The 26119-nt window shown below is 47.0% G+C and overlaps 1 protein-coding gene across 1 annotated transcript in view; it reads left to right on the forward strand.

Annotated features, from left to right (window-relative positions):
• LOC115116507 (adhesion G protein-coupled receptor B2-like) overlaps positions 1-26119 on the forward strand; it is a 154394-nt gene that overhangs the window by 41590 nt on the left and 86685 nt on the right. The window contains exon 6 of the mRNA XM_065020258.1: positions 23971-24097. Within this exon, the coding sequence (XP_064876330.1) occupies positions 23971-24097 (127 nt within the window). The remainder of the gene's footprint in view (positions 1-23970; positions 24098-26119) is intronic.

Consider the following 26119-nt stretch of genomic DNA (forward strand, 5'->3'; position numbering starts at 1 on the left):
CTATAGGCCTGTTTTGTACCATGTAATTTATTGGGCCGTGATGCTTCATGGTTGGGTTCTGCTCTACTGTGGTCTGAGAGAGGTGTTAGTGGGCTGACTGTAAAGGCTCTGAGAGATTCTGGGTTTAGGTCGGTGAGGAAGTAGACTACAGTGCTGCTGCCAAGGGATGAGCTGTAGGTGTACCTACCAAAAGAGTTCCCTCTCAGCCTACCATTGACTATGTACAGACCCAGTGTTCCACAGAGCTGTAGGTGTACCTACCAAAAGAGTCCCCTCTCAGCCTACCATTGACTATGTACAGACCCAGTGTTCCACAGAGCTTCACGAGCTGTACTCCGTTTTTGTTTTTCACTTTGTCATAGTTGTTTCTGTGGGGGTATGTGGGGAGGGAAAGGTTGTTGCTTCCTGGTAGGTGTTTATCCCCATGACTGTTAATAGTGTCTTGTTCTTCTGCTGTTCTAGCATTCAGGTCTCCACAGACCAGTACGTTGACTTGGGCCTGAAAGTGACTAATTTCCCCTTCTAGAATGGAGAAACTCTCTTCATTGAAGTAGGGTGACTCTGAAGGGGGAATGTATGTGGCACAGAGGAAGACGTTTTTATCTGTCAAGACAGTCTCCTTGATGATTTTTAACCATATAAAGAATTCTCCTGTTTGATCAATTCGATTGAATGAATTAGTTCAGATTTATAACATATTAGCATTCCCCCTGAGTCTCTGCCCTGTCGGATTCCTTTGAATTTAGTGGATGGTATGATTATCTCCCCAAGATGGCGTAGCAGTAAGTCGTCCTGTCCCTGTATATATCGCTTCTTTTTAGTTTTTTTACATATTTTTCTTCGCATACCTCTTTAAAAACATTTAGCTAAACCTAAGCTTCCAAATACTCTCCTGCAACCCGCCTCACCAAATGTAGCTATTTTTCCTAAAGTATTTATATTTACTTCGGAACCGGAACCCCTCAACTGAAGCTAGCCAGCTATGCTAGCGGTCTTCAGCTAACCGGTCATCAGCTAAACTTTAACCTTTAGCCCGGAAAGCTCTCGCCAGTTCGAACAACGCGACTCTAACCAGAGCACAACGGACCTATTTATTTTTCATCCCCGGATTCCCACCGCAAACGGAACATTTTTCAGCTGGATCTTCACAACTAGCTATCTAGCTAAACTGCAACCCCGGATGATTACCCCTGGCTAGCGTTTCCACCCACTTAGCCTGAAGCTAGCCCGGCCAGAGCACCTGTAGCATACTCCTGGGCTACAATACCCGGGCCCAGGACCGGTCTATCGATCTCACCGCATGAAGAGGAATAAACAGACTCACCCCATCGCGACGTCCCCCAAAGGCTAACTCTCTAGCCCTCGCTATCTCCCTGCTTGCTAATTCGGCCTGCTAACTGCTAGCTTGTCTAGCTCCGGTCCGCTAACTGCTACCTTGTCTAGCCCGGGCCTACGAACTGTTAGCTTGTTAGCACAGGCCTGCTAACCGTCTGAATCACCGCGTCCCAAACACTCTCTGGACCCATATTTACTTATCTCTTTTTTTTTTTCTTATACCTTCCGGAAACCTGCCTCACCCAATGTGATACGGAATCGCTATTATTTTTAATTTTTTAGAACACACTCAAGAACCTCCAGACGCCAACCAGCTAACTAGCTACAAGCTATTTAGTCATTGTTATTTTTTTACCTGGATAACATTCGCCAGTCCAGCTTCCCTGCCTATCCACCGCTGCCCCCTGGACACTGATCTCATGGCTACATAGCTGACGCACGATGGACTGTCCATTAATCACGGTACTCCATTCCGCTTGTTTGTTTTATCTGTCGGCCCCGTTGCCTAGTCAACGCCATTTTACCTGCTGTTTGTTGTGCTAGCTGATTAGCCTCGCCTACTGCTTTAGCTAGCTTTCCCAATTTAACACCTGTGATTACTGTATGCCTCGCTGTATGTCTCTCTCAAATGTCAATATGCCTTGTATACTGTTCTTTAGGTTAGTTATCATTGTTTTAGTTCACAATGGAGCCCCTAGTTCCACTCTTCATACCCCTGTTACCTCCTTTGTCCCACCTCCCACACATGCGGTGACCTCACCCATTACAACCAGCACGTCCAGAGATACAACCTCTCTCATTATCACCCAGTGCCTGAGCTTACCTCCGCTGTACCCGCACCCCACCATACCCCTGTCTGCGCATTATGCCCTGAATATATTCTACCATGCCCAGAAACCTGCTCCTCTTATTCTCTGTCCCCAACGCTCTAGGCGACCAGTTTTGATAGCCTTTAGCCGCACACTCATACTACTCATTCTCTGTTCCGCGGGTGATGTGGAGGTAAACCCAGGCCCTGCATGTCCCCAGGCACCCTCATTTGTTGACTTCTGTGATCGAAAAAGCCTTGGTTTCATGCATGTCAACATCAGAAGCCTCCTCCCTAAGTTTGTTTTACTCACTGCTTTAGCACACTTTGCTAACCCTGATGTCCTTGCCGTGTCTGAATCATGGCTCAGGAAGGCCACCAAAAATTCAGAGATTTCCATACCCAACTATAACATCTTCCGTCAAGATAGAACTGCCAAAGGGGGAGGAGTTGCAGTCTACTGCAGAGATAGCCTGCAAAGTAATGTCATACTTTCCAGGTCCATACCCAAACAGTTCGAACTACTAATTTTGAAAATTACCCTCTCCAGAAATAAGTCTCTCACTGTTGCCGCCTGCTACCGACCACCCTCAGCTCCCAGCTGTGCCCTGGACACCATTTGTGAATTGATCGCCCCCCATCTAGCTTCAGAGTTTGTTCTGTTAGGTGACCTAAATTGGGATATGCTTAACACCCCGGCAGTCCTACAATCTAAGCTAGATGCCCTCAATCTCACTCAAATCATCAAGGAACCCACCAGGTACAACCCTAACTCTGTAAACAAGGGCACCCTCATAGACATCATCCTGACCAACTGGCCCTCCAAATACACCTCCGCTGTCTTCAACCAGGATCTCAGCGATCACTGCCTCATTGCCTGTATCCGCCACGGAGCCGCAGTCAAACGACCACCCCTCATCACTGTCAACCGCTCCCTAAAACACTTCTGTGAGCAGGCCTTTCTAATCGACCTGGCCCGGGTATCCTGGAAGGACATTGGCCTCATCCCGTCAGTTGAGGATGCCTGGTCATTCTTTAAAAGTAACTTCCTCACCATTTTAGATAAGCATGCTCCGTTCAAAAAATGCAGAACCAAGAACAGATACAGCCCTTGGTTCACTCCAGACCTGACTGCCCTCGACCAGCACAAAAACATCCTGTGGCGGACTGCAATAGCATCGAATAGTCCCCGTGATATGCAACTGTTCAGGGAAGTCAGGAACCAATACACGCAGTCAGTCAGGAAAGCTAAGGCCAGCTTCTTCAGGAAGAAGTTTGCATCCTGTAGCTCCAACTCCAAAAAGTTCTGGGACACTGTGAAGTCCATGGAGAACAAGAGCACCTCCTCCCAGCTGCCCACTGCACTGAGGCTAGGTCAAATCAAATCAAATCAAATCACATTTTATTTGTCACATACACATGGTTAGCAGATGTTAATGCGAGTGTAGCGAAATGCTTGTGCTTCTAGTTCCGACAATGCCGTGATAACCAACAAGTAATCTAACTAACAATTCAAAAACTACTGTCTTATACACAGTGTAAGGGGATAAAGAATATGTACATAAGGATATATGAATGAGTGATGGTACAGAGCAGCATACAGTAGATGGTATCGAGTACAATATATACATATGAGATGAGAATGTAGACAAAGTAAACAAAGTGGCATAGTTAAAGTGGCTAGTGATACATGTATTACATAAGGATGCAGTCGATGATGTAGAGTACAGTATATACGTATGCATATGAGAAGAATAATGTAGGGTAAGTAACATTATATAAGGTAGCATTGTTTAAAGTGGCTAGTGATATATTACAACATTTCCCATCAATTCCCATTATTAAAGTGGCTGGAGTTGGGTCAATGTCAATGACAGTGTGTTGGCAGCAGCCACTCAATGTTAGTGGTGGCTGTTTAACAGTCTGATGGCCTTGAGATAGAAGCTGTTTTTCAGTCTCTCGGTCCCAGCTTTGATGCACCTGTACTGACCTCGCCTTCTGGATGATAGCGGGGTGAACAGGCAGTGGTTCGGGTGGTTGATGTCCTTGATGATCTTTATGGCCTTCCTGTAACATCGGGTGGTGTAGGTGTCCTGGAGGGCAGGTAGTTTGCCCCCGGTGATGCGTTGTGCAGACCTCACTACCCTCTGGAGAGCCTTACGGTTGAGGGCGGAGCAGTTGTCGTACCAGGCGGTGATACAGCCCGCCAGGATGCTCTCGATTGTGCATATGTAGAAGTTTGTGAGTGCTTTTGGTGACAAGCCGAATTTCTTCAGCCTCCTGAGGTTGAAGAGGCGCTGCTGCGCCTTCTTCACGACGCTGTCAGTGTGAGTGGACCAATTCAGTTTGTCTGTGATGTGTATGCCGAGGAACTTAAAACTTGCTACCCTCTCCACTACTGTTCCATCGATGTGGATAGGGGGGTGTTCCCTCTGCTGTTTCCTGAAGTCCACAATCATCTCCTTAGTTTTGTTGACGTTGAGTGTGAGGTTATTTTCCTGACACCACACTCCGAGGGCCCTCACCTCCTCCCTGTAGGCCGTCTCGTCGTTGTTGGTAATCAAGCCTACCACTGTTGTGTCGTCCGCAAACTTGATGATTGAGTTGGAGGCGTGGGTGGCCACGCAGTCGTGGGTGAACAGGGAGTACAGGAGAGGGCTCAGAACGCACCCTTGTGGGGCCCCCCGTGTTGAGGATCAGCGGGGAGGAGATGTTGTTGCCTACCCTCACCACCTGGGGCGGCCCGTCAGGAAGTCCAGTACCCAGTTGCACAGGGCGGGGTCGAGACCCAGGGTCTCGAGCTTGATGACGAGCTTGGAGGGTACTATGGTGTTGAATGCCGAGCTGTAGTCGATGAACAGCATTCTCACATAGGTATTCCTCTTGTCCAGGTGGGTTAGGGCAGTGTGCAGTGTGGTTGAGATTGCATCGTCTGTGGACCTATTTGGGCGGTAAGCAAATTGGAGTGGGTCTAGGGTGTCAGGTAGGGTGGAGGTGATATGGTCCTTGACTAGTCTCTCAAAGCACTTCATGATGACGGAAGTGAGTGCTACGGGCGGTAGTCGTTTAGCTCAGTTACCTTAGCTTTCTTGGGAACAGGAACAATGGTGGCCCTCTTGAAGCATGTGGGAACAGCAGACTGGTATAGGGATTGATTGAATATGTCCGTAAACACACCGGCCAGCTGGTCTGCGCATGCTCTGAGGGCGCGGCTGGGGATGCCGTCTGGGCCTGCAGCCTTGCGAGGGTTAACACGTTTAAATGTCTTACTCACCTCGGCTGCAGTGAAGGAGAGACTGCATGTTTTCGTTGCAGGCCGTGTCAGTGGCACTGTATTGTCCTCAAAGCGGGCAAAAGTTATTTAGTCTGCCTGGGAGCAAGACATCCTGGTCCGTGACTGGGCTGGGTTTCTTCTTGTAGTCCGTGATTGACTGTAGACCCTGCCACATGCCTCTTGTGTCTGAGCCGTTGAATTGAGATTCTACTTTGTCTCTGTACTGACGCTTAGCTTGTTTAATAGCCTTGCGGAGGGAATAGCTGCACTGTTTGTATTCGGTCATGTTGCCAGACACCTTGCCCTGATTAAAAGCAGTGGTTCGCGCTTTCAGTTTCACGCGAATGCTGCCATCAATCCACGGTTTCTGGTTAGGGAATGTTTTTATCGTTACTATGGGAACGACATCTTCAACGCACGTTCTAATGAACTCGCACACCGAATCAGCGTATTCGTCAATATTTTTATCTGACGCAATACGAAACATGTCCCAGTCCACGTGATGGAAGCAGTCTTGGAGTGTGGAGTCAGCTTGGTCTGACCAGCGTTGGACAGACCTCAGCGTGGGAGCCTCTTGTTTAAGTTTCTGCCTGTAGGCAGGGATCAACAAAATGGAGTCGTGGTCAGCTTTTCCGAAAGGGGGCGGGGCAGGGCCTTATATGCGTCGCGGAAGTTAGAGTAACAATGATCCAAGGTTTTACCACCCCTGGTTGCGCAATCGATATGCTGATAAAATTTAGGGAGTCCTGTTTTCAGATTAGCTTTGTTAAAATCCCCAGCTACAATGAATGCAGCCTCCGGATAAATGGTTTCCAGTTTGCAAAGAGTTAAATAAAGTTCGTTCAGAGCCATCGATGTGTCTGCTTGGGGGATATATACGGCTGTGATTATAATCGAAGAGAATTCTCTTGGAAGATAATGCGGTCTACATTTGATTGTGAGGAATTCTAAATCAGGTGAACAGAAGGATTTGAGTTCCTGTATGTTTCCTTCATCACACCATGTCTCGTTAGTCATGAGGCATACGCCCCCGCCACTCTTCTTACCAGAAAGATGTTTGTTTCTGTTGGCGCGATGCGTGGAGAAACCCGTTGGCTGCACCGCCCCGGATAGCGTCTTTCCAGTGAGCCATGTTTCCGTGAAGCAGAGAACGTTGCAGTCTCTGATGTCCCTCTGGAATGCTACCCTTGCTCGGATTTCATCAACCTTGTTGTCAAGAGACTGGACATTGGCAAGAAGAATGCTGGGGAGTGGTGCGCGATGTGACCTTGTCCTGAGTCTGACCAGAAGACCGCTACGTTTCCCTCTTTTTCGGAGTCGTTTCCTTGGGTCGCTGCATGCGATCCATTCCGTTGTCTTGTTTGTAAGGCAGAACACAGGATCCGCGTCGCGTAAAACATATTCTTGGTCGTACTGATGGTGAGTTGACGCTGATCTTATATTCAGTAGTTCTTCTCGACTGTATGTAATGAAACCTAAGATGACCTGGGGTACTAATGTAAGAAATAACACATAAAATAACAAAAAACTGCATAGTTTCCTAGGAACGCGAAGCGAGGCGGCCATCTCTGTCGGCGCCGGAAGATCTACACGGTCTCCACTGATAAATCCTTGATTATCGAAAACTTCAATAAGCATTTCTCAACGGCTGGCCATGCCTTCCGCCTGGCTACTCCAACCTCGGCCAACAGCTCCGCCCCCCCCCCCCCCCCCCGCAGCTCCTCGCCCAAGCCTCTCCAAGTTCTCCTTTACCCAAATCCAGATAGCAGATGTTCTGAAAGAGCTGCAAAACCTGGACCCGTACAAATCTGCTGGGCTTGACAACCTGGACCCTCTATTTCTGAAACTATCCGCCGCCATTGTCGCAACCCCTATTACCAGCCATTTCAACCTCTCTTTCATATCGTCTGAGATCCCCAAGGATTGGAAAGCTGCCGCAGTCATCCCCCTCTTCAAAGGGGAGACACCCTGGACCCAAACTGTTACAGACCTATATCCATCCTGCCCTGCCTATCTAAGGTCTTCGAAAGCCAAGTCAACAAACAGGTCACTGACCATCTCGAATCCCACCGTACCTTCTCCGCTGTGCAATCTGGTTTCCGAGCCGGTCACGGGTGCACCTCAGCCACACTCAAGGTACTAAACGATATCATAACCGCCATCGATAAAAGACAGTACTGTGCAGCCGTCTTCATCGACTTTGCCAAGGCTTTCGACTCTGTCAATCACCATATTCTTATCGGCAGACTCAGTAGCCTCGGTTTTTCGGATGACTGCCTTGCCTGGTTCACCAATTACTTTGCAGACAGAGTTCAGTGTGTCAAATCGGAGGGCATGCTTTCCGGTCCTCTGGCAGTCTCTATGGGGGTGCCACAGGGTTCAATTCTCGGGCCGACTCTTTTCTCTGTATATATCAATGATGTTGCTCTTGCTGCGGGCGATTCCCTGATCCACCTCTACGCAGACGACACCATTCTATATATTTTCGGCCCATCATTGGACACTGTGCTATCTAACCTCCAAACGAGCTTCAATGCCATACAGCACTCCTTCCGTGGCCTCCAACTGCTCTTAAACGCTAGTAAAACCAAATGCATGCTTTTCAACCGATCGTTGCCTGCACCCGCATGCCCGACTAGCATCACCACCCTGGATGGTTCCGACCTTAAATATGTGGACATTTATAAGTACCTAGGTGTCTGGCTAGACTGCAAACTCTCCTTCCAGACTCATATCAAACATCTCCAATCGAAAATCAAATAAAGAGTCGGCTTTAGTTCCGCAACAAAGCCTCCTTCACTCACGCCGCCAAGCTTACCCTAGTAAAACTGACTATCCTACCGATCCTCGACTTTGGCGATGTCATCTACAAAATGGCCTCCAACACTCTACTCAGCAAACTGGATGCAGTCTATCACAGTGCCATCCGTTTTGTCACTAAAGCACCTTATACCACCCACCACTGAGACTTGTATGCTCTAGTCGGCTGGCCCTCGCTACATATTCGTCGCCAGACCCACTGGCTCCAGGTCATCTACAAGTCCATGCTAGGTAAAGCTCCGCCTTATCTCAGTTCACTGGTCACGATGGCAACACCCATCCGTAGCACGCGCTCCAGCAGGTGTATCTCACTGATCATCCCTAAAGCCAACACCTCATTTGGCCGCCTTTCGTTTCAGCACTCTGCTGCCTGTGACTGGAACGAACTGCAAAAATCGCTGAAGTTGGAGACTTTTATCTCCCTCACCAACTTCAAACATCAGCTATCTGAGCAGCTAACCGATCGCTGCAGCTGTACATAGTCTATTGGTAAATAGCCCACCCATTTTAACCTACCTCATTCCCATACTGTTTTTATACTGTTTTTATTTATTTACTTTTCTGCTCTTTTGCACATCAATATCTCTACCTGTACATGACCATCTGATCATTCATCACTCCAGTGTTCATCTGCAAAATTGTAATTATTCGCCTACCTCCTCATGCCTTTTGCACACATTGTATATAGACTCCCCCTTTTTTTTCTACTGTGTTATTGACTTGTTAATTGTTTACTCCATATGTAACTCTGTGTTGTCTGTTCACACTGCTATGCTTTATCTTGGCCAGGTCGCAGTTGCAAATGAGAACTTGTTCTCAACTAGCCTACCTGGTTAAATAAAGGTGAAATAAAAAATAAAATAACCTAGTGGACAGGCAGTGGAAACATCACCTCTGCACCATGTTTCCTGTACTACTACAATATCAACATCAGCAATTTCTTTCAGGAAGTCTGGGTCTCTGCTCTTTAGTCCAACAGCAGAGGACTTCAATCCTTGTAAATTCCAACATACAACGACTTTTTTTTTACCTTCAAAATGAGACAAACACTCACAATCCAACAATAACTATTAAAATAGGATTTTTCAATTAAAGTAAACTCTTATTATGCAAATGTGATTTGTTTATCATTTAATATAGAATGTGTGTCATGCCACTTGGGTGGGTGTAGTGTGAGGATGGTGGAGTTCTTGTGCTCATCTTACCATGACCCTCGGCCTATCACATGTGAGCATAGTAGACTCAGCATTTGTTTAATGTCACTCATTTGGTTGGTGGGGGCTGTGCCAGTTGCTCCTCTCACAGCCTGTGCGTAGCTCAGCCTGCTGGGCTGTGGCTCCTCCAAGTGTGGGTCTGCGGTGGGGGGCAGGGGGTGGGAGGCCTCGTCTGGGTGGTTCGGAAGCTGGGCTAGGGTGGGCTGTGCTGTCCGTGGTGGGCATTGAGGTTGGTGGTGCTGTGGTCGTGGCTGGGGGTTCCAGGGTGCTGGTCCGGGGTGTTGTCTTGGTGATCTTGGCGGGGTGGAGATTGCTCCACTGTTCCTGGGTGGAGAGGTCGGACTGCGGTTTAAAGCGGTGTCTTTGAGAGTCTCAGCAAGAATGGGGACTCTCTCCCTGTACAAGTGAACATGGTCATAGAGACAGTCCAGATTGAGGGTGGGATGGTGGGCCAGGTGTACATTGGGTCGCAGGGCACAGTCCCGGGAGAGGCTGGCGTTTATTCTTTGGATTGTGGCAGGGTGGAAGTCCTTCCTCTGTAGAAGGGTTGACACCACGATTCTTGAGTTGGGGAAGATTGCGGAGGCCTTCTCAATCACTCCCTGTAGTGAAGTCGCCACCCTCTCCTGCTGAGCACGCAGGTCGTTGCTTCCGGTGTGTATGATTATGTGGCTTGGCGACCCGAGATGGGCCTTATCAAGCAGCTCCATGGCACTCTGTGTTGTTGAGCACCACACCTTTCTCTGTTTGTGTCGAGGGAAAAGTTTCTACTCCTGAACAAACTTCCCATTTGAGTCCATCAACAGGACGATGTCAGCCAGTGTTTCTTCTGGACTGGAGGGGGCAGAGGGGGGGCTGGTGGGTGTTGGAGCTGGGGTGTGGCTGGTCTGTGCCGGTGCCGCTGTCAGTGGGAGGCTGTTCTGTGGGTTGGGGAGGTGGGGTGCAGCAGGCAGGGATGGTGAAGCCTGGCTGATTGGTCTGGGCTCCTATGCTGTGTGAAGGCGGGTCATAGAGTGGTGATCTCTCTCTCTCTCTCTCTCTCTCTCTCTGTGTACTCTCTACCTCACCTCTATCTACTCTCTACATCACCTCCATCTCTCTCCTTCTGCTCTCTTCCTCACCTATATCTCTCTCTCTACTCTCTACCTCACCTCTCTCTCTCTGCTCTCTACCTCACCTCTCTCTCTCTCTCTCTCTCTCTCTCTCTCTCTCTCTCTTTGGCTGGGTCATGTCTCTCTCTCTCTCTCTCTCTCTCTGGGTCATGTCTCTCTCTCTCTCTCTCTCTCTCTGTCTCTCTCTCTCTCTCTCTTTGGCTGGGTCATGTCTCTCTCTCTCTCTCTCTCTCTCTCTCTCTCTCTCTCTCTCTCTCTCTCTCTCTCTCTCTCTCCCTGGCTGGGTTATGTCTCTGAAGCCTCTCTCTGCTTAGGGATGAAGTATTTTCTGCTTCTCTCTGACATTGGTCCCTGACCTTGCCTCCAGCATCTCTCTCGCCCCTGACCCAGAACACTATCCTGATCTGGAGGCTTGAACCCCTGTTGACACACACACACACACACACACACACACACACACACACACACACACACACACACACACACACACACACAGAAGAATACTCAAAATCAGACCCCTTGTATATTCCAAATGTTGTTTTGTTACTGCCTTATTATAAAATTGATTACATAGTTTTTTTCCCCTCATCAATCTACACACATTACCCCATATTGACAAAGCAGAAACAGGTTTTTAGAAATGTTTGCACATTTATAACAAATAAAAAACGGAAATATCACATTTACGTAAGTATTCAGACCGTTTAAACAGTATTTAGTTGAAGCACCATTGGCAGCGATTACAGCCCCGTATTTGGTGAGTTTCCCATTCTCTCAAGATCTGTCAGGTTGGATGGGGAGCGTTGCTTCACAGCTATTTCCAGGTCTCTCCAGAGATGTTCGATTGGGTTCAAGTCCAGGCTCTGGCTGGGCCACTCAAGGACATTCAGAGACTTGTCCCAAAGCCACTCCTGCATTGCTCCCACGCACCATCCCCATCCACAGCACCCTAGCAAAACCAAAACCTTCTTGAAGATAACAGCGCTCACTGCTGCCCCTAGTGGCCAGTTTCCACATTTCTCCTAACATCCTCAGATGTGGATGAACATCACACACTGACTTGTATCGCAGGTGACTTGGCTGGGACACACACACACATACACGCTTATGCACACACCCACACACGCAAACATACACACACATGCACATGTACACACGCTCACACACAAACATAAAACAAAACACACACATGAACACTTTTAATCTTCTTGTGGTATGTAGATGTTATATCACAGTGTGCTGCAGGTTATGCTTCCAGCCAAAAGACATGGAGTAGCTGTATAACAGTGAGTATCTGCATCATTCTGTAAGCCAGGTGATATCTGGCCAATCCTGGGCCAACCTGAACTGACCAACTACGGTGCACCATTGCTCAGGCAGTCATGTTTCACTTCCTCAAATTAACCTAGCTCAGGCAACCTCTCTGTGCCCACATAAAGGGTTAACATATCAAATGATCAACATATAACTTAAGCAAATGTAAAGGCTCAGAACTAAGCCATTCTGAAAATATTTTTTTGTGTGTTTTTAATTTGATTCTTGTAGAAATCTATCTAAATGTCAGACAGGGTAAGGAGGATATTTAACACAAGGGAGATTAAGAATGTTGTCATGTTGCTCATTGACCCAAACACAACAATAGCATTAGACACAGTGTACAAATGAACCACTGACAATGATCAGAGTAATCACTATAATGTTATTATGAGTCCATTTATTTCCCTTGTATAGAGAAGGTTGTTGATGAGTAAATAACATCATTATAGACCAAGCATTGACCTTTTTCCCAAACCCTAGTCAATCTAGTCCAGTGGAGGGTGTTTTGATGGAAATTTGTGCCAGAAACAAACCAAGACCACAGTCTAAAACTTGTTTTGGAATTTTAGCAATTATTTTGGTGAGTTCCAAAGGCTTTGCTGCAGAATTCAAGAGATTGTGTGTGCGTCTCTGTCTGTCTGTCTGTCTGTCTGTCTGTGAATAAGCGTGGTCACACCCCCTTACATTAAGCCCCCTATTGGCGATATCTACCTGAAGTGGAAATAGATCTCCATTTACTCCTCCTGTTCTTACTCCTCCTCTTCCTCCCTCTGGCAGGCATCCAGCGGACGTGCTATTCAGAGGGTGGGGGTATCAGAGCGAGGGATGAGAGAGGGGGAGAGGGAGGGGGATGGGTGACGGCTGCTCCACTTTTCCGTCTGACAGAGCAGAAGGGAAGCTTCTGTCCAACAGCTCTCCACAGCATGACTGACTTTAGCCTGCAGACGCTCACACACACACTGCTTGAAACACTACACACACACACTGCTTGAAACATTACACACACACACTCCACTTTAAACACTACTCACACACACACTGCTTGAAACATTACACACACACACTGCTTGAAATATTACACACACACACTGCTTGAAACATTACACACACACACTGCTTGAAACATTACACACACACACTGCTTGAAACACTACACACACACACTGCTTGAAACATTACACACACACACTCCACTTTAAACACTACTCACACACACACTGCTTGAAACATTACACACACACACTGCTTGAAACATTACTCACACACACTCCAAGATCGTAGACTTTAGTTTGCTTTATGCTGTGTCTATGGACAGCTAGAGTTTAGGCTAGAGTCAGAATGACTTCACCTGTTAGGGCTGCTGGACACTGCTGGGGGTTTAGTATAGAGCTGTTCCATGCAACATCTTGGATGTATGGTGTAGGTATAGAATATAGCCACACCATGTCAGGGTATGGGCAACAGTATTGGCAACTAGAGTGTAGGTTAATTGTACAGAACTTTAGAGACATGCTACAGTCATCGCTGGACCCATAGTTTGGGACATACCTCCATCGCTGGACCCATAGTTTGGGACATACCTCCATCGCTGGACCCATAGTTTGGGACATACCTCCATCGCTGGACCCATAGTTTGGGACATACCTCCATCGCTGGACCCATAGTTTGGGACATACATCCATCGCTGGACCCATAGTTTGGGACATACCTCCATCTCGGGACCCATAGTTTGTGACATACCTCCATCTCTGGGCCCATAGTTTGAGTGCTAAAGGGGTGAGTCTATTCTATTAGATCTATTCTCTTGCACTAGTGTACATGCACAGTAGTTGTCTGTTAGTTGTCTGTTGTGAGAGTATATGTTTTTATGACAAGGAGACAGAGCCAAAGTTGACTGTTTTGGCTGAGGAAGCAGTTTAATTCAGGTAATATTTACATGTAGGTAGAGTTATTAAAGTGATAATAACAGAGAGTAGCAGCTGTGTTACGGGGGAGGGGGATCAATGCAAATGAGCTTTTCAGGAATCTTATGGCCCGGGGGTAGAGGTTATTTAGGAGCCTCTTGGTACTAGACTTGGCGCTCCGGTACCGCTTGCCATATGGTAGCAGAGAGAACAGTCTATGACTGGGATGGCTGGAGTCTTTGACAATTTTTAGGGCCTTCCTCTGACACCGCCTGGTATAAAGTTCCTGAATGGCAGGAAGCTTGGCCCTGGTGATGTACTGGGCCGTTCACACTACCCTACTGTAGTGTCTTGCGGTCGGAGGCAGAGCAGTTGCTATACCAGGCAGTGATGCAACCCGTCAGGATGCTCTCGATGGTGCAGCTGTAAAACCTTTTGAGGGGGAATAGGTTTTGTCATGCCCTCTTCACAACTGTCTTGGAATGCGTGGACCATGTTAGTTTGTTGGTGATGTGGACGCCAAGCAACTTGAAGCTCTCAACCTGCTTCACTACAGCCCCATCAATGTTAATGGGGCCGTGCTTGTACCATAACCCCACCGCCACCATAGGGCACTCTGTTCACAATGTTGACATCAGCAAACCACTCTCCCACACAACACCACGCTGTCTGCCATCTGCCCGGTACTGTTGAAACCAGGATTCATCCGTGAAGAGCATACTTTTCCAACGTGCATTTGGGCATCGAGGGTTTGTATTTGTCCACCGAAGTCAGTTACGACGTCAAACTGCAGTCAGGGTCAAGACTCTGGTGTGGACGACGAGCATGCAGAGGAGCTTCCATGAGAAGGTTTCTGACAGTTTGTAAAAAAATTATTCGGTTGTGCAAACCCACAGTTTCATCAGCTGTCTCAGGTCCCGGGCTGGCGTGGTTACACGTGGTCTGCGGTTGTGAGACCGGTTGGATGTACTGCCAAATTCTCTAAAACGACGTTGGAGGCGGCTTATGGTAGAGAAATTAAAAATTAAAATCTCTGGCATCAGCTCTGGTGTACATTCCTGCAGTTAGCATGCCAATTGCACGCTCCGTCAAACACATCTGTGGCATTGTGTTGTGTGACAAAACTTTATATTTTAGTGGCCTTTTGTTGCCCCTAGCATAAGGTGCACCTGATCCTGCTGTTTGATCAGCTTCTTGATATGCCACACCTGTCAGGTGGATGGATTATCTTGGCAAAGGAGAAATGCTCACTAGCAGGGATGTAAACAAATTTGTGCACACAATTTGAGAGAAATAAGCTTTTTGTGGGATGTTTTATTTCAGCTCATGAAACATGGGACCAACACTTGACATGTTGTGTTTATATTTTTGTTCAGTATAGGTAGAATCAAAATTTGTTATTGTCACAGATCATTTGGTGCCAGCATGAAGAATAGGTTTCCAAAGTCTGCATAGGCTATCTCAGGATCTCACGGCAACCAGTGTTCCTTTGCTCTGGGCTAGCTAGCACACCAGGAAGATAGCTAATCCCTCTAAAGAGGCTTAGGAGTTAGCAATTAGCCTGGCCAGGGACCAAGGGCCAGGGGCCGGAGGTTGCACTGAAGCACTCCTGCACAAGATGTTAGAGAGAGAGGATACAGTAACGACACCAAGATCATAACGACACCACCATCGAGACGAAGTTGACGATTAGACATTAATGTTATGAATCTCATATTTATTGAGGAAGTGTATTGTCACTGGGAGCCCATGGGGCTCCTCAAAGGAAATTAATGGACAATTGTAGCATTGTTCACATAGGCAGTTTGAATTGACTTAAAAAATCCATTTTGTTTTCATATCCGATTTCGGTCTGAACTATTTCCTGCAGTCTGAATAGCCAGAAAGCAAATTTCAATCTGATATTTTGGAGTCATATGCAAACCACATCCATAGGTGGTTCGAAATCATCTACAAATATCATTCCTGGACCTGTATCTGAATGGTTAAATCAGATTTATTTTCCCTGAAATGTTTTTTACACTGTTTTTTGGCTCCCTTACTCTGTGTTTCATTGTCCTTCTCCTTTATTCTGTCTTTCATTGTCCTGCTCCTTTATTCTGTCTTTCATTGTCCTGCTCCCTTACTCTGTCTTTCATTGTCCTGATCCTTTATTCTGTCTTTCATTGTCCTGCTCCTTTATTCTGTCTTTCATTGTCCTGCCCCTTTATTCTGTCTTTCATTGTCCTGCTCCTTTATTCTGTCTTTCATTGTCCTGCTCCTTTATTCTGTCTTTCATTGTCCTGCTCCTTTATTCTGTCTTTCATTGTCCTGCTCCTTTATTCTGTCTTTCATTGTCCTGCTCCCTTATTCTGTCTTTCATTGTCCTGCTACCTTATTCTGTCTTTCAGTGTCCTGATCCCCTATTCTATCTTTCAGTGTCCTGCTCCCTTATTCTGTCTTTCAGTGTCCCAGTCCCTTATTCTGTCTTTCATTGTCCTGATCCCTTATTCTGTTTTTCAATGTCCTGCTCCCGTATTCTGTCTTTCAGTGTCCTGATCCCTTATTCTGTTTTTCAATGTCCTGCTCCCTTATTCTGTCTTTCAGTGTCCTGATCCCTTATTTTCTCACTCATTCATGGAAAGCCTAAGCACCGATCTCCTTATAACCAGATTGAGAGTGTTTGTCTGCCATCCTCCCCCTCTTCCTTGGGATAAGCCGCACGCCTACATGTGCCATTGTTGTGCGCGTGCGTGTGCGTGTGTGTGCGTGCGTTTATGTGTGTTGCATGCTTGGCTTTTGTTGTGACTCCTACTGATAGAAAGACTAGCACCAACCAGCTCTGTCCTGCTCACCTTCCACCTCATCCCTGCTAATAGAATAAAACCACTAAAAGGACTAATGAACAAAGTACTAAAATACACTTTAATATCCAATGAGAAAATGACTGACAGGGAAACAAAATGAACCAGCAGTGAAACATTCCTCTGGTACAGCAGATACAGAGACAATGTGTTGTTTTGATCTGTCCTTTGGAAGGGCAGCTTCTCTTAGTTTGGCTCTAGTGTTCAACAGGAAGCCAGTGGAGTGTGAGGAGGAGCTGGGTGACATGGGAGGCTTTGGGAAGGTTGAACACCAGGATGGCTGCACAATTCTGAATAGGTTGCAGCAGGAAACGGTCTCCAGAGATGCTCTGAAGGAGGTGAGGTGTAGATGGAGCATGTTGTCTGAGGCGACCGGACCTCACTTATCGCCGGAATTCATCTGGAGAGAGAGGGGAGAAAGAGGTCAAGACGTAGGGTAGTTCTATGAGAGTTTGAATCAGTGGACTCAATAGGCTGACTGAATGAGGAGCAGTGTACGGTGGCAGCATTACCAACTGGTTTAATGTTGATTACATCTCAGCTGTGTTATAACAGAGGCAGTAAATTCTGTTTCAGCTGTACTTAATTAACGCCAAGTCCTGAGGGGGCTGACAGTTAGTTCAGTAACTGTCAGGGCTAAGCATACATATTGCTCTAAAGAATCTCTTTGAATTCTCATAACAACTCTGTTATAACTGGCGCCACAGTCTGGCATTAGTTGACGTGCCAGAGACAAGGCAGAGCATAGTTTAGTGTCGATAGCTGTGTGTCAGACTGGTCATTAGTACAGTTAGAGTCACTTTCTAACAGCTCTTTGAAGACTTGTATCACTGTTATAAATAGTAAAACTGGTACAAGACATTTATAGTAGAGCATGGTTGGCATGTCAATGTCTGTCAGGCTGGTCGTTAGTTCAATTAGAAACTCTGAATGTTCCCATTGATCAACCTTAACATCACACTTTTCATTCGAGAATTTAAAACACATCACCCACAGAGAGCGAGGCAAACCACTATCTAATTCATCAGGAGAGAGAGGAGAGGCACAACATTGCACATTTTAATCATTTTAGTCAATAAGATTCTTGCTACGTAAGCTTAACTTTCTGAACATTCGAGACGTGTAGTCCACTTGTCATTCCAATCTCCTTTGCATTAGCGTAGCCTCTTCTGTAGCCTGTCAACTATGTGTCTGTCTATCCCTGTTCTCTCCTCTCTGCACAGACCATACAAACGCTCCACACCGCGTGGCCGCGGCCACCCTAATCTGGTGGTCCCAGCGCGCACGACCCACGTGGAGTTCCAGGTCTCCGGTAGCCTCTGGAACTGCCGATCTGCGGCCAACAAGGCAGAGTTCATCTCAGCCTATGCCCCCTCCAGTCCCTCGACTTCTTGGCACTGACGGAAACATGGATCACCACAGATAACACTGCTACTCCTACTGCTCTCTCTTCGTCCGCCCACGTGTTCTCGCACACCCCGAGAGCTTCTGGTCAGCGGGGTGGTGGCACCGGGATCCTCATCTCTCCCAAGTGGTCATTCTCTCTTTCTCCCTTACCCATCTGTCTATCGCCTCCTTTGAATTCCATGCTGTCACAGTTACCAGCCCTTTCAAGCTTAACATCCTTATCATTTATCGCCCTCCAGGTTCCCTCGGAGAGTTCATCAATGAGCTTGATGCCTTGATAAGCTCCTTTCCTGAGGACGGCTCATCTCTCACAGTTCTGGGCTACTTTAACCTCCCCACGTCTACCTTTGACTCATTCCTCTCTGCCTCCTTCTTTCCACTCCTCTCCTCTTTTGACCTCACCCTCTCACCTTCCCCCTACTCACAAGGCAGGCAATACGCTCGACCTCATCTTTACTAGATGCTGTTCTTCCACTAACCTCATTGCAACTCCCTCCAAGTCTCCGACCACTACCTTGTATCCTTTTCCCTCTCACTCTCATCCAACACTTCCCACACTGCCCCTACTCGGATGGTATCGCGCCGTCCCAACCTTCGCTCTCTCTCCCCCGCTACTCTCTCCTCTTCCATCCTATCATCTCTTCCCTGTGCTCAAACCTTCTCCAACCTATCTCCTGATTCTGCCTCCTCAACCCTCCTCTCCTCCCTTTCTGCATCCTTTGACTCTCTATGTCCCCTATCCTCCAGGCCGGCTCGGTCCTCCGCTCCCGCTCCGTGGCTCGACGACTCATTGCGAGCTCTCAGAACAGGGCTCCGGGCAGCCGAGCGGAAATGGAGGAAAACTCGCCTCCCTGCGGACCTGGCATCCTTTCACTCCCTCCTCTCTACATTTTCCTCTTCTGTCTCTGCTGCTAAAGCCACTTTCTACCACTCTAAATTCCAAGCATCTGCCTCTAACCCTAGGAAGCTCTTTGCCACCTTCTCCTCCCTCCTGAATCCTCCTCCCCCCTCCTCCCTCTCTGCAGATGACTTCGTCAACCATTTTGAAAAGAAGGTCGACGACATCCGATCCTCGTTAAGTCAAACGACACCGCTGGTTCTGCTCACACTGCCCTACGCTGTGCTCTGACCTCTTTCTCCCCTCTCTCTCCAGATGAAATCTCGCGTCTTGTGACGGCCGGCCGCCCAACAACCTGCCCGCTTGACCCTATCCCCTCCTCTCTTCTCCAGACCATTTCCGGAGACCTTCTCCCTTACCTCACCTCGCTCATCAACTCATCCCTGACCGCTGGCTACGTCCCTTCCGTCTTCAAGAGAGCGAGAGTTGCACCCCTTCTGAAAAAACCTACACTCGATCCCTCCGATGTCAACAACTACAGACCAGTATCCCTTCTTTCTTTTCTCTCCAAAACTCTTGAACGTGCCGTCCTTGGCCAGCTCTCCCGCTATCTCTCTCAGAATGACCTTCTTGATCCAAATTAGTCAGGTTTCAAGACTAGTCATTAAACTGAGACTGCTCTTCTCTGTATCACGGAGGCGCTCCGCACTGCTAAAGCTAACTCTCTCTCCTCTGCTCTCATACTTCTAGACCTATCGGCTGCCTTCGATACTGTGAACCATCAGATCCTCCTCTCCACCCTCTCCGAGTTGGGCATCTCCGGCGCGGCCCACGCTTGGATTGCGTCCTACCTGACAGGTCGCTCCTAGCAGGTGGCGTGGCGAGAATCGGTCTCCTCACCACGTGCTCTCACCACTGGTGTCCCCCAGGGCTCTGTTCTAGGCCCTCTCCTATTCTCGCTATACACCAAGTCACTTGGCTCTGTCATAACCTCACATGGTCTCTCCTATCATTGCTATGCAGACGACACACAATTAATCTTCTCCTTTCCCCCTTCTGATGACCAGGTGGCGAATCGCATCTCTGCATGTCTGGCAGACATATCAGTGTGGATGACGGATCACCACCTCAAGCTGAACCTCGGCAAGACGGAGCTGCTCTTCCTCCCGGGGAAGTACTGCCCGTTCCATGATCTCGCCATCACGGTTGACAACTCCATTGTGTCCTCCTCCCAGAGCGCTAAGAACCTTGGCGTGATCCTGGACAACACCCTGTCGTTCTCAACTAACATCAAGGCGGTGGCCCGTTCCTGTAGGTTCATGCTCTACAACATCCGCAGAGTACGACCCTGCCTCACACAGGAAGCGGCGCAGGTCCTAATCCAGGCACTTATCATCTCCCGTCTGGATTACTGCAACTCGCTGTTGGCTGGGCTCCCTGCCTGTGCCATTAAGCCCCTACAACTCATCCAGAACGCCGCAGCCCGTCTGGTGTTCAACCTCCCCAAGTTCTCTCACGTCCCCCTTCTGATGACCAGGTGGCGAATCGCATCTCTGCATGTCTGGCAGACATATCAGTGTGGATGACGGATCACCACCTCAAGCTGAACCTCGGCAAGACGGAGCTGCTCTTCCTCCCGGGGAAGTACTGCCCGTTCCATGATCTCGCCATCACGGTTGACAACTCCATTGTGTCCTCCTCCCAGAGCGCTAAGAACCTTGGCGTGATCCTGGACAACACCCTGTCGTTCTCAACTAACATCAAGGCGGTGGCCCGTTCCTGTAGGTTCATGCTCTACAACATCCGCAGAGTACGACCCTGCCTCACACAGGAAGCGGCGCAGGTCCTAATCCAGGCACTTATCATCTCCCGTCTGGATTACTGCAACTCGCTGTTGGCTGGGCTCCCTGCCTGTGCCATTAAGCCCCTACAACTCATCCAGAACGCCGCAGCCCGTCTGGTGTTCAACCTCCCCAAGTTCTCTCACGTCACCCCGCTCCTCCGCTCTCTCCACTGGCTTCCAGTTGAAGCTCGCATCCGCTACAAGACCATGGTGCTTGCCTACGGAGCTGTGAGGGGAACGGCACCTCAGTACCTCCAGGCTCTGATCAGGCCCTACACCCAAACAAGGGCACTGCGTTCATCCACCTCTGGCCTGCTCGCCTCCCTACCACTGAGGAAGTACAGCTCCCGCTCAGCCCAGTCAAAACTGTTTGCTGCTCTGGCCCCCCAATGGTGGAACAAACTCCCTCACGACGCCAGGACAGCGGAGTCAATCACCACCTTCCGGAGACACCTGAAACCCCACCTCTTTAAGGAATACCTAGGATAGGATAAAGTAATCCTTCTCACCCCCCCCCTTAAAAGATTTAGATGCACTATTGTAAAGTGGCTGTTCCACTGGATGTCATAAGGTGAATGCACCAATTTGTAAGTCGCTCTGGATAAGAGCGTCTGCTAAATGACTTAAATGTAAATGTAAAAATAAATCTTCAATAATGTTCCAACCGGAGAATTCCTTTGTCTGTAATGTCTGTAATGGAACGCGAGGTCACAAGCCTGTGGCTCTCTGCCAGACACCTGACTCATTCCCCTCTCATTCGGCCCCACTCCACAGTAGAAGCATCAAACAAGGTTCTAAAGACTGTTGACATCTAGTGTGAGCCTTAGGAATACAACATGACCCAATGTCCACTGTATCTTGGATAAGAAAAGAGTTGAAAACCTACAAACCTCAGATTTCCCACTTCCTGGTTGGATTTTTTCTCAGCTTTTGCCTGCCATTTGAGTTCTGTTATGCTCACAGACATCATTCAAACAGTTTTAGAAACTTCAGAGTGAGTGTTTTCCATCCAAATCTACTAATGATATGCATATCCTAGGATCTGGTCCATAGTAGCAGGTTTCATCCCGACGTGAAAATACTGCCCCCTCCCCCCAAAGAAGTTAAGGATTCACTTGTGAGGCCATATGCTAAACAAAGCAAGTAAGGTAATGTAGTAAACAACTATAGATTAAGACTAAAAGTGGTGAAAGTAGTAGCGTCAGATAAAAATACACTTTATCTAGTCCTTGGAATATATCCTAATCTGACTTTGGTGCAGGTCATGTTGTTCTTGAAATGAACGTCTCTGGTAAACACACACTATATCAAATAAAATCTAAGTGTAATTGTCACATGCACATGATACAGAAATGTGTAAACGGTACAGGGAAATGGTTACTTGCATAAAATAAAAGGTGTCCAGATAAACATATTTTATAATTATTAGATTCATTTTATGCCGACATAGTTGTCTAAATTGATGGGTCTAGTGAAATAAATGCTATAACCACTCCCTAGCCACATCTAGCTAATTGGATGGGTCACCATTGTCTAGACATGTACACATGTTCATGAAATGCGAAAGATGGCCGTAATCACGCCTAGACACACCTGTAATCACCCGAGGCACACCTGATTAACATGACTAGTCACCCCCAGACCCAACTGGCTAACTTGATGGGTCATGTAATCACCTGGCAAAGTGGAGTCTTTTGTTTGGACATGTAGCTAGCTAGCTAAACAAAGACCCATAATCCCAACCCATGCATGAATTGCTGTAGTATTAAACTGCAGGTACCTAAAGCTAACCAACTAGGTTCAACGTTAGCTAGCTCGCTAACATTAGGCTATAACTAGCAATGCAAATGGGTTTCAGAGTTACAAATACATACATTTGGCAGGAGATTAGGAAGTGCAGCTCAGTTTCCACCTCATTTTGTGGGCAGTGTACACATAGCCTGTCTTCTTTTGAGAGCCTGGTCTGCCTACTGTGGCCTTTCTCAATAGCAAGGCTATGCTCACAGAATCTGTACATAGTCAAAGCTTTCCTTAAATTTGGTTCAGTCACAGTGGTCAGGTATTCTGCCACTGTGTTCTCTACTGGGCCAAATAGCATTCTAGTTTGCTCAGTTTTTTTGTTAATTCTTTCCAATGTCTCATGTAATTATCGTATTGTTTTCACATGATTTGCTTGGGTCTAATTGTGTTGCTGTCCTGGTGCTCTGTGGGGTCTGTTTGTGTTTGTGAACAGAGCCCCAGGACCAGCTTGCTTAGGGGACTCTTCTCCAGGTACATCTCTCTGTAGGTGATGGCTTTATTATGTAAGGTTTGGGAATTGGCTTCCTTTTAGGTGGTTATAGAATTTAGCTGCTCTTTTCTGGATCTGAATACTTAGCGGGTATCGGCCTAATTCTGCTCAGCATGCATTATTATTATTATTATTATTATTAGATATTTTTTGATGTTTGTCTCATTTTGTGAATTATTGGTTGGTGAGCGGACCCCAGACCTCACAAACATAAAGGGCAATGGGTTCTATAACTGATTCAAGTATATTTAGCCAGATCCTAATTGGTGTGTCAAATTTTATGTTCCTTTTGATGGCATAGAATGCCCTTCTTGTCTTGTCTCTCAGATCGTTCACAATTTTGTGGAAGTTACCTGTGGCGCTGATGTTTCGGCCAAGTTAGTGTATGTATAGTTTTTTTGTGTGCTCTAGGGCAACGGTGTCTAGATTGAATTTGTATTTGTGGTCCTTGTGACTGGACCTTTTTTGGAACACCATTATTTTGGTCTTACTGAGATTTACTGTCAGATCCCTGGTCTGGCAGAATATGTGCAGAAGATCTAGGTGCTGCTGTAGGCCCTTGGTTGGTGACAGAATCACCAGATCATCAGCAAACAGTAGACATTTGAGTTCAGATTCTAGTAGGGTGAGGCCAGGTACTGCAGACTGTTCTAGTGCCCTTGCCAAGTCATTCATATATATAATGAAGAGGGCTTAAGCTGCATCCATGTCTCACTCCACGGCCCTGTGGAAAGAAAGGTGTGTTTTTTGCCAATTTTTACACTCTCTCTCTCTCTCTCTCCTCTCTCTCTCTCCCCTCTCTCTCTCTCTCCCTCTCTCTCTCTCTCTCTCTCTCTCTCTCCTCTCTTTTCTCTTTAAGACATTTGGTTTGAGTGCATGTGTGTGCTCCTCTGTGACCTTTTTTTGTGTGTGTTGGTGTGTGTGTTTCCCTCACTGTGTGTGTCCCATGTTTCCCCCATCTTCAGGGAAGCTGGTGCTGAGAACTGGGACACAGAGGGCTGCCAAACGCTCGCTTCTGCCGCTGTCCACACCAAATGCCTTTGCAGCAGGATCTCCACCTATGCCATACTAGCGCAGCAAGCTAAAGACCCGGTGAGTCACATTTCCCACTGCTCTATAACACTGAGGTTACCGATGTAACACTAACTGGAGCCAACAAGCTAATGTGTTGGTGTGTTGTGTGGAAATTTACAAGCTACAGATTGTTGTTACTTTAATTTAAACAGTCCACTTTGTCAGGGAAATGGAAGAAATTCACTGGTTGTCCTTGAAGTTTGAGACAGGAGACAAGTGGCTGTATGAGATACAGCTGATATAAATACTTTTGAGATTTGATAGACTAGAATACGTCATATAGCTACAGTTGATGTCGGAAGTTTACATACACGTTAGCCAGATACATTTAAACTCAGTGTTTCACAATTCCTGACATTAAATCCTAGTAAAAATGTCCTGTCTTAGGTTAGTTATTTAAGAATGTGAAATGTCAGAATAACAGTAGAGAGAATGATTTATTTCAGCTTTTATTTCTTTCATCACATTCCCAGTGGGTCAGAAGTTGACATACACTCAATTAGTATTTGGTAGCATTGCCTTTAAATAGTTTAACTCGGGTCAAACGTTTTGGGTAGCCTTCCACAAGCTTCCCACAATAAGGTGGGTGAATTTTGGCCCCTTCCTCCTGACAGAGCTGATGTAATTGAGTCAGCTTTGTAGGCCTCGCACATGCTTTTTTAGTTCTGCCCACACATTTTCTGTAGGATTGAGGTCAGGGCTTTGTTATGGCCACTCCAATACCTTGACTTTGTTGTTCTTAAGCCATTTTGCCACAACTTTGGAAGTGTGCTTGTGATCATTGTCCATTTGGAAGAACCATTTGCGACCAAGCTTTAACTGATGTCTTGAGATGTTGCTTCAATAAATCGACATAATTGTCCTGCCTCATGATGCCATTCATTTTGTGAAGTGCACCAGTCCCTCCTGCAGCAAAGCACCCCCACAACATGATGCTGCCACCCCCGTGCTTCACGGTTGGGGTGGTGTTCTTTGGCATGCAAGCCTCCCCCTTTTTCCTCCAAATATAACAATGGTCATTATGGCCAAACAGTTCTATTTTTTCTTTCATCAGACCAGAGGACATTTCTCCAAAAAGTACGATCTTTGTCTCCATGTGCAGTTGCAAACCGTCTGACTTTTTTATGGTTGTTTTGAAGCGGTGGCTTCTTCCTTGCTGAGCGGCCTTTCAGGTTATGTTGATCTAGGACTCGTTTTACTGTGGACATAGATACTTTTGTACCTGTTTCCTCCAGCATCTTCACAAGGTTCTTTGCTGTTGTATTGGGAATGATTTGCACTTTTTCACATCAAAGTACGTTCATCTCTAGGAGACCGTAAGCGTCTCCTTCCTGAGTGTTATGACGGCTGCGTGATCCCATGGTGTTATACTTGTGTACTATTGTTTGTACAGATGAACGTGGTACCATCAGGCATTTGGAAATTGCTCCCAAGGATGAACCAGACTTGTGGAGGTCCACAATTTTTCTGAGGTCTTGGCAGATTTCTTTTGATTTTCCTATGATGTCAAAGCAAAGAGGCACTGAGTTTGAAGGTAGGTCTTGAAATAAATCCACTGGTACACCTCCAATTGACTCAAATTATGTCAATTAGCCTATCAGAAGCTTCTAAAGCCAGGACATCATTTTATGGAATTTTCCAAGCTGTTTAAAGGCACAGTCAACGTAGTGTATGTAATGTTCTGACCCACTGGAATTGCGATACAACTGTTAACAATTGTTGGAAAAATGACTTGTGTCATGCACAAAGTAGATGTCCTAACCGACTAACCAACAAACAAGGAGAGCATCTGGACAGCGGTAACATAACGACAATATTGCTGACACAAGGATGAATCCGAGGAACAGATAGATATAGGAGAGGCAATCAACAAAGTAATGGAGTCCAGATGAGTCCAAAGACGCGCTGATGCACATAACGATGGTGACAGGTGTGCACAATGATGGGCAGACTGGCGCACTATAGCGCAAGGGAGGGGGAGCGGGAGCAGGGATGGACAGATTTGTCTCCAATCAATGAGTCAAACAGCTAACGATGACT

This window comes from Oncorhynchus nerka, linkage group LG7, assembly GCF_034236695.1.
Source record: "Oncorhynchus nerka isolate Pitt River linkage group LG7, Oner_Uvic_2.0, whole genome shotgun sequence".
Taxonomy (NCBI): Eukaryota; Metazoa; Chordata; class Actinopteri; order Salmoniformes; family Salmonidae; genus Oncorhynchus; species Oncorhynchus nerka.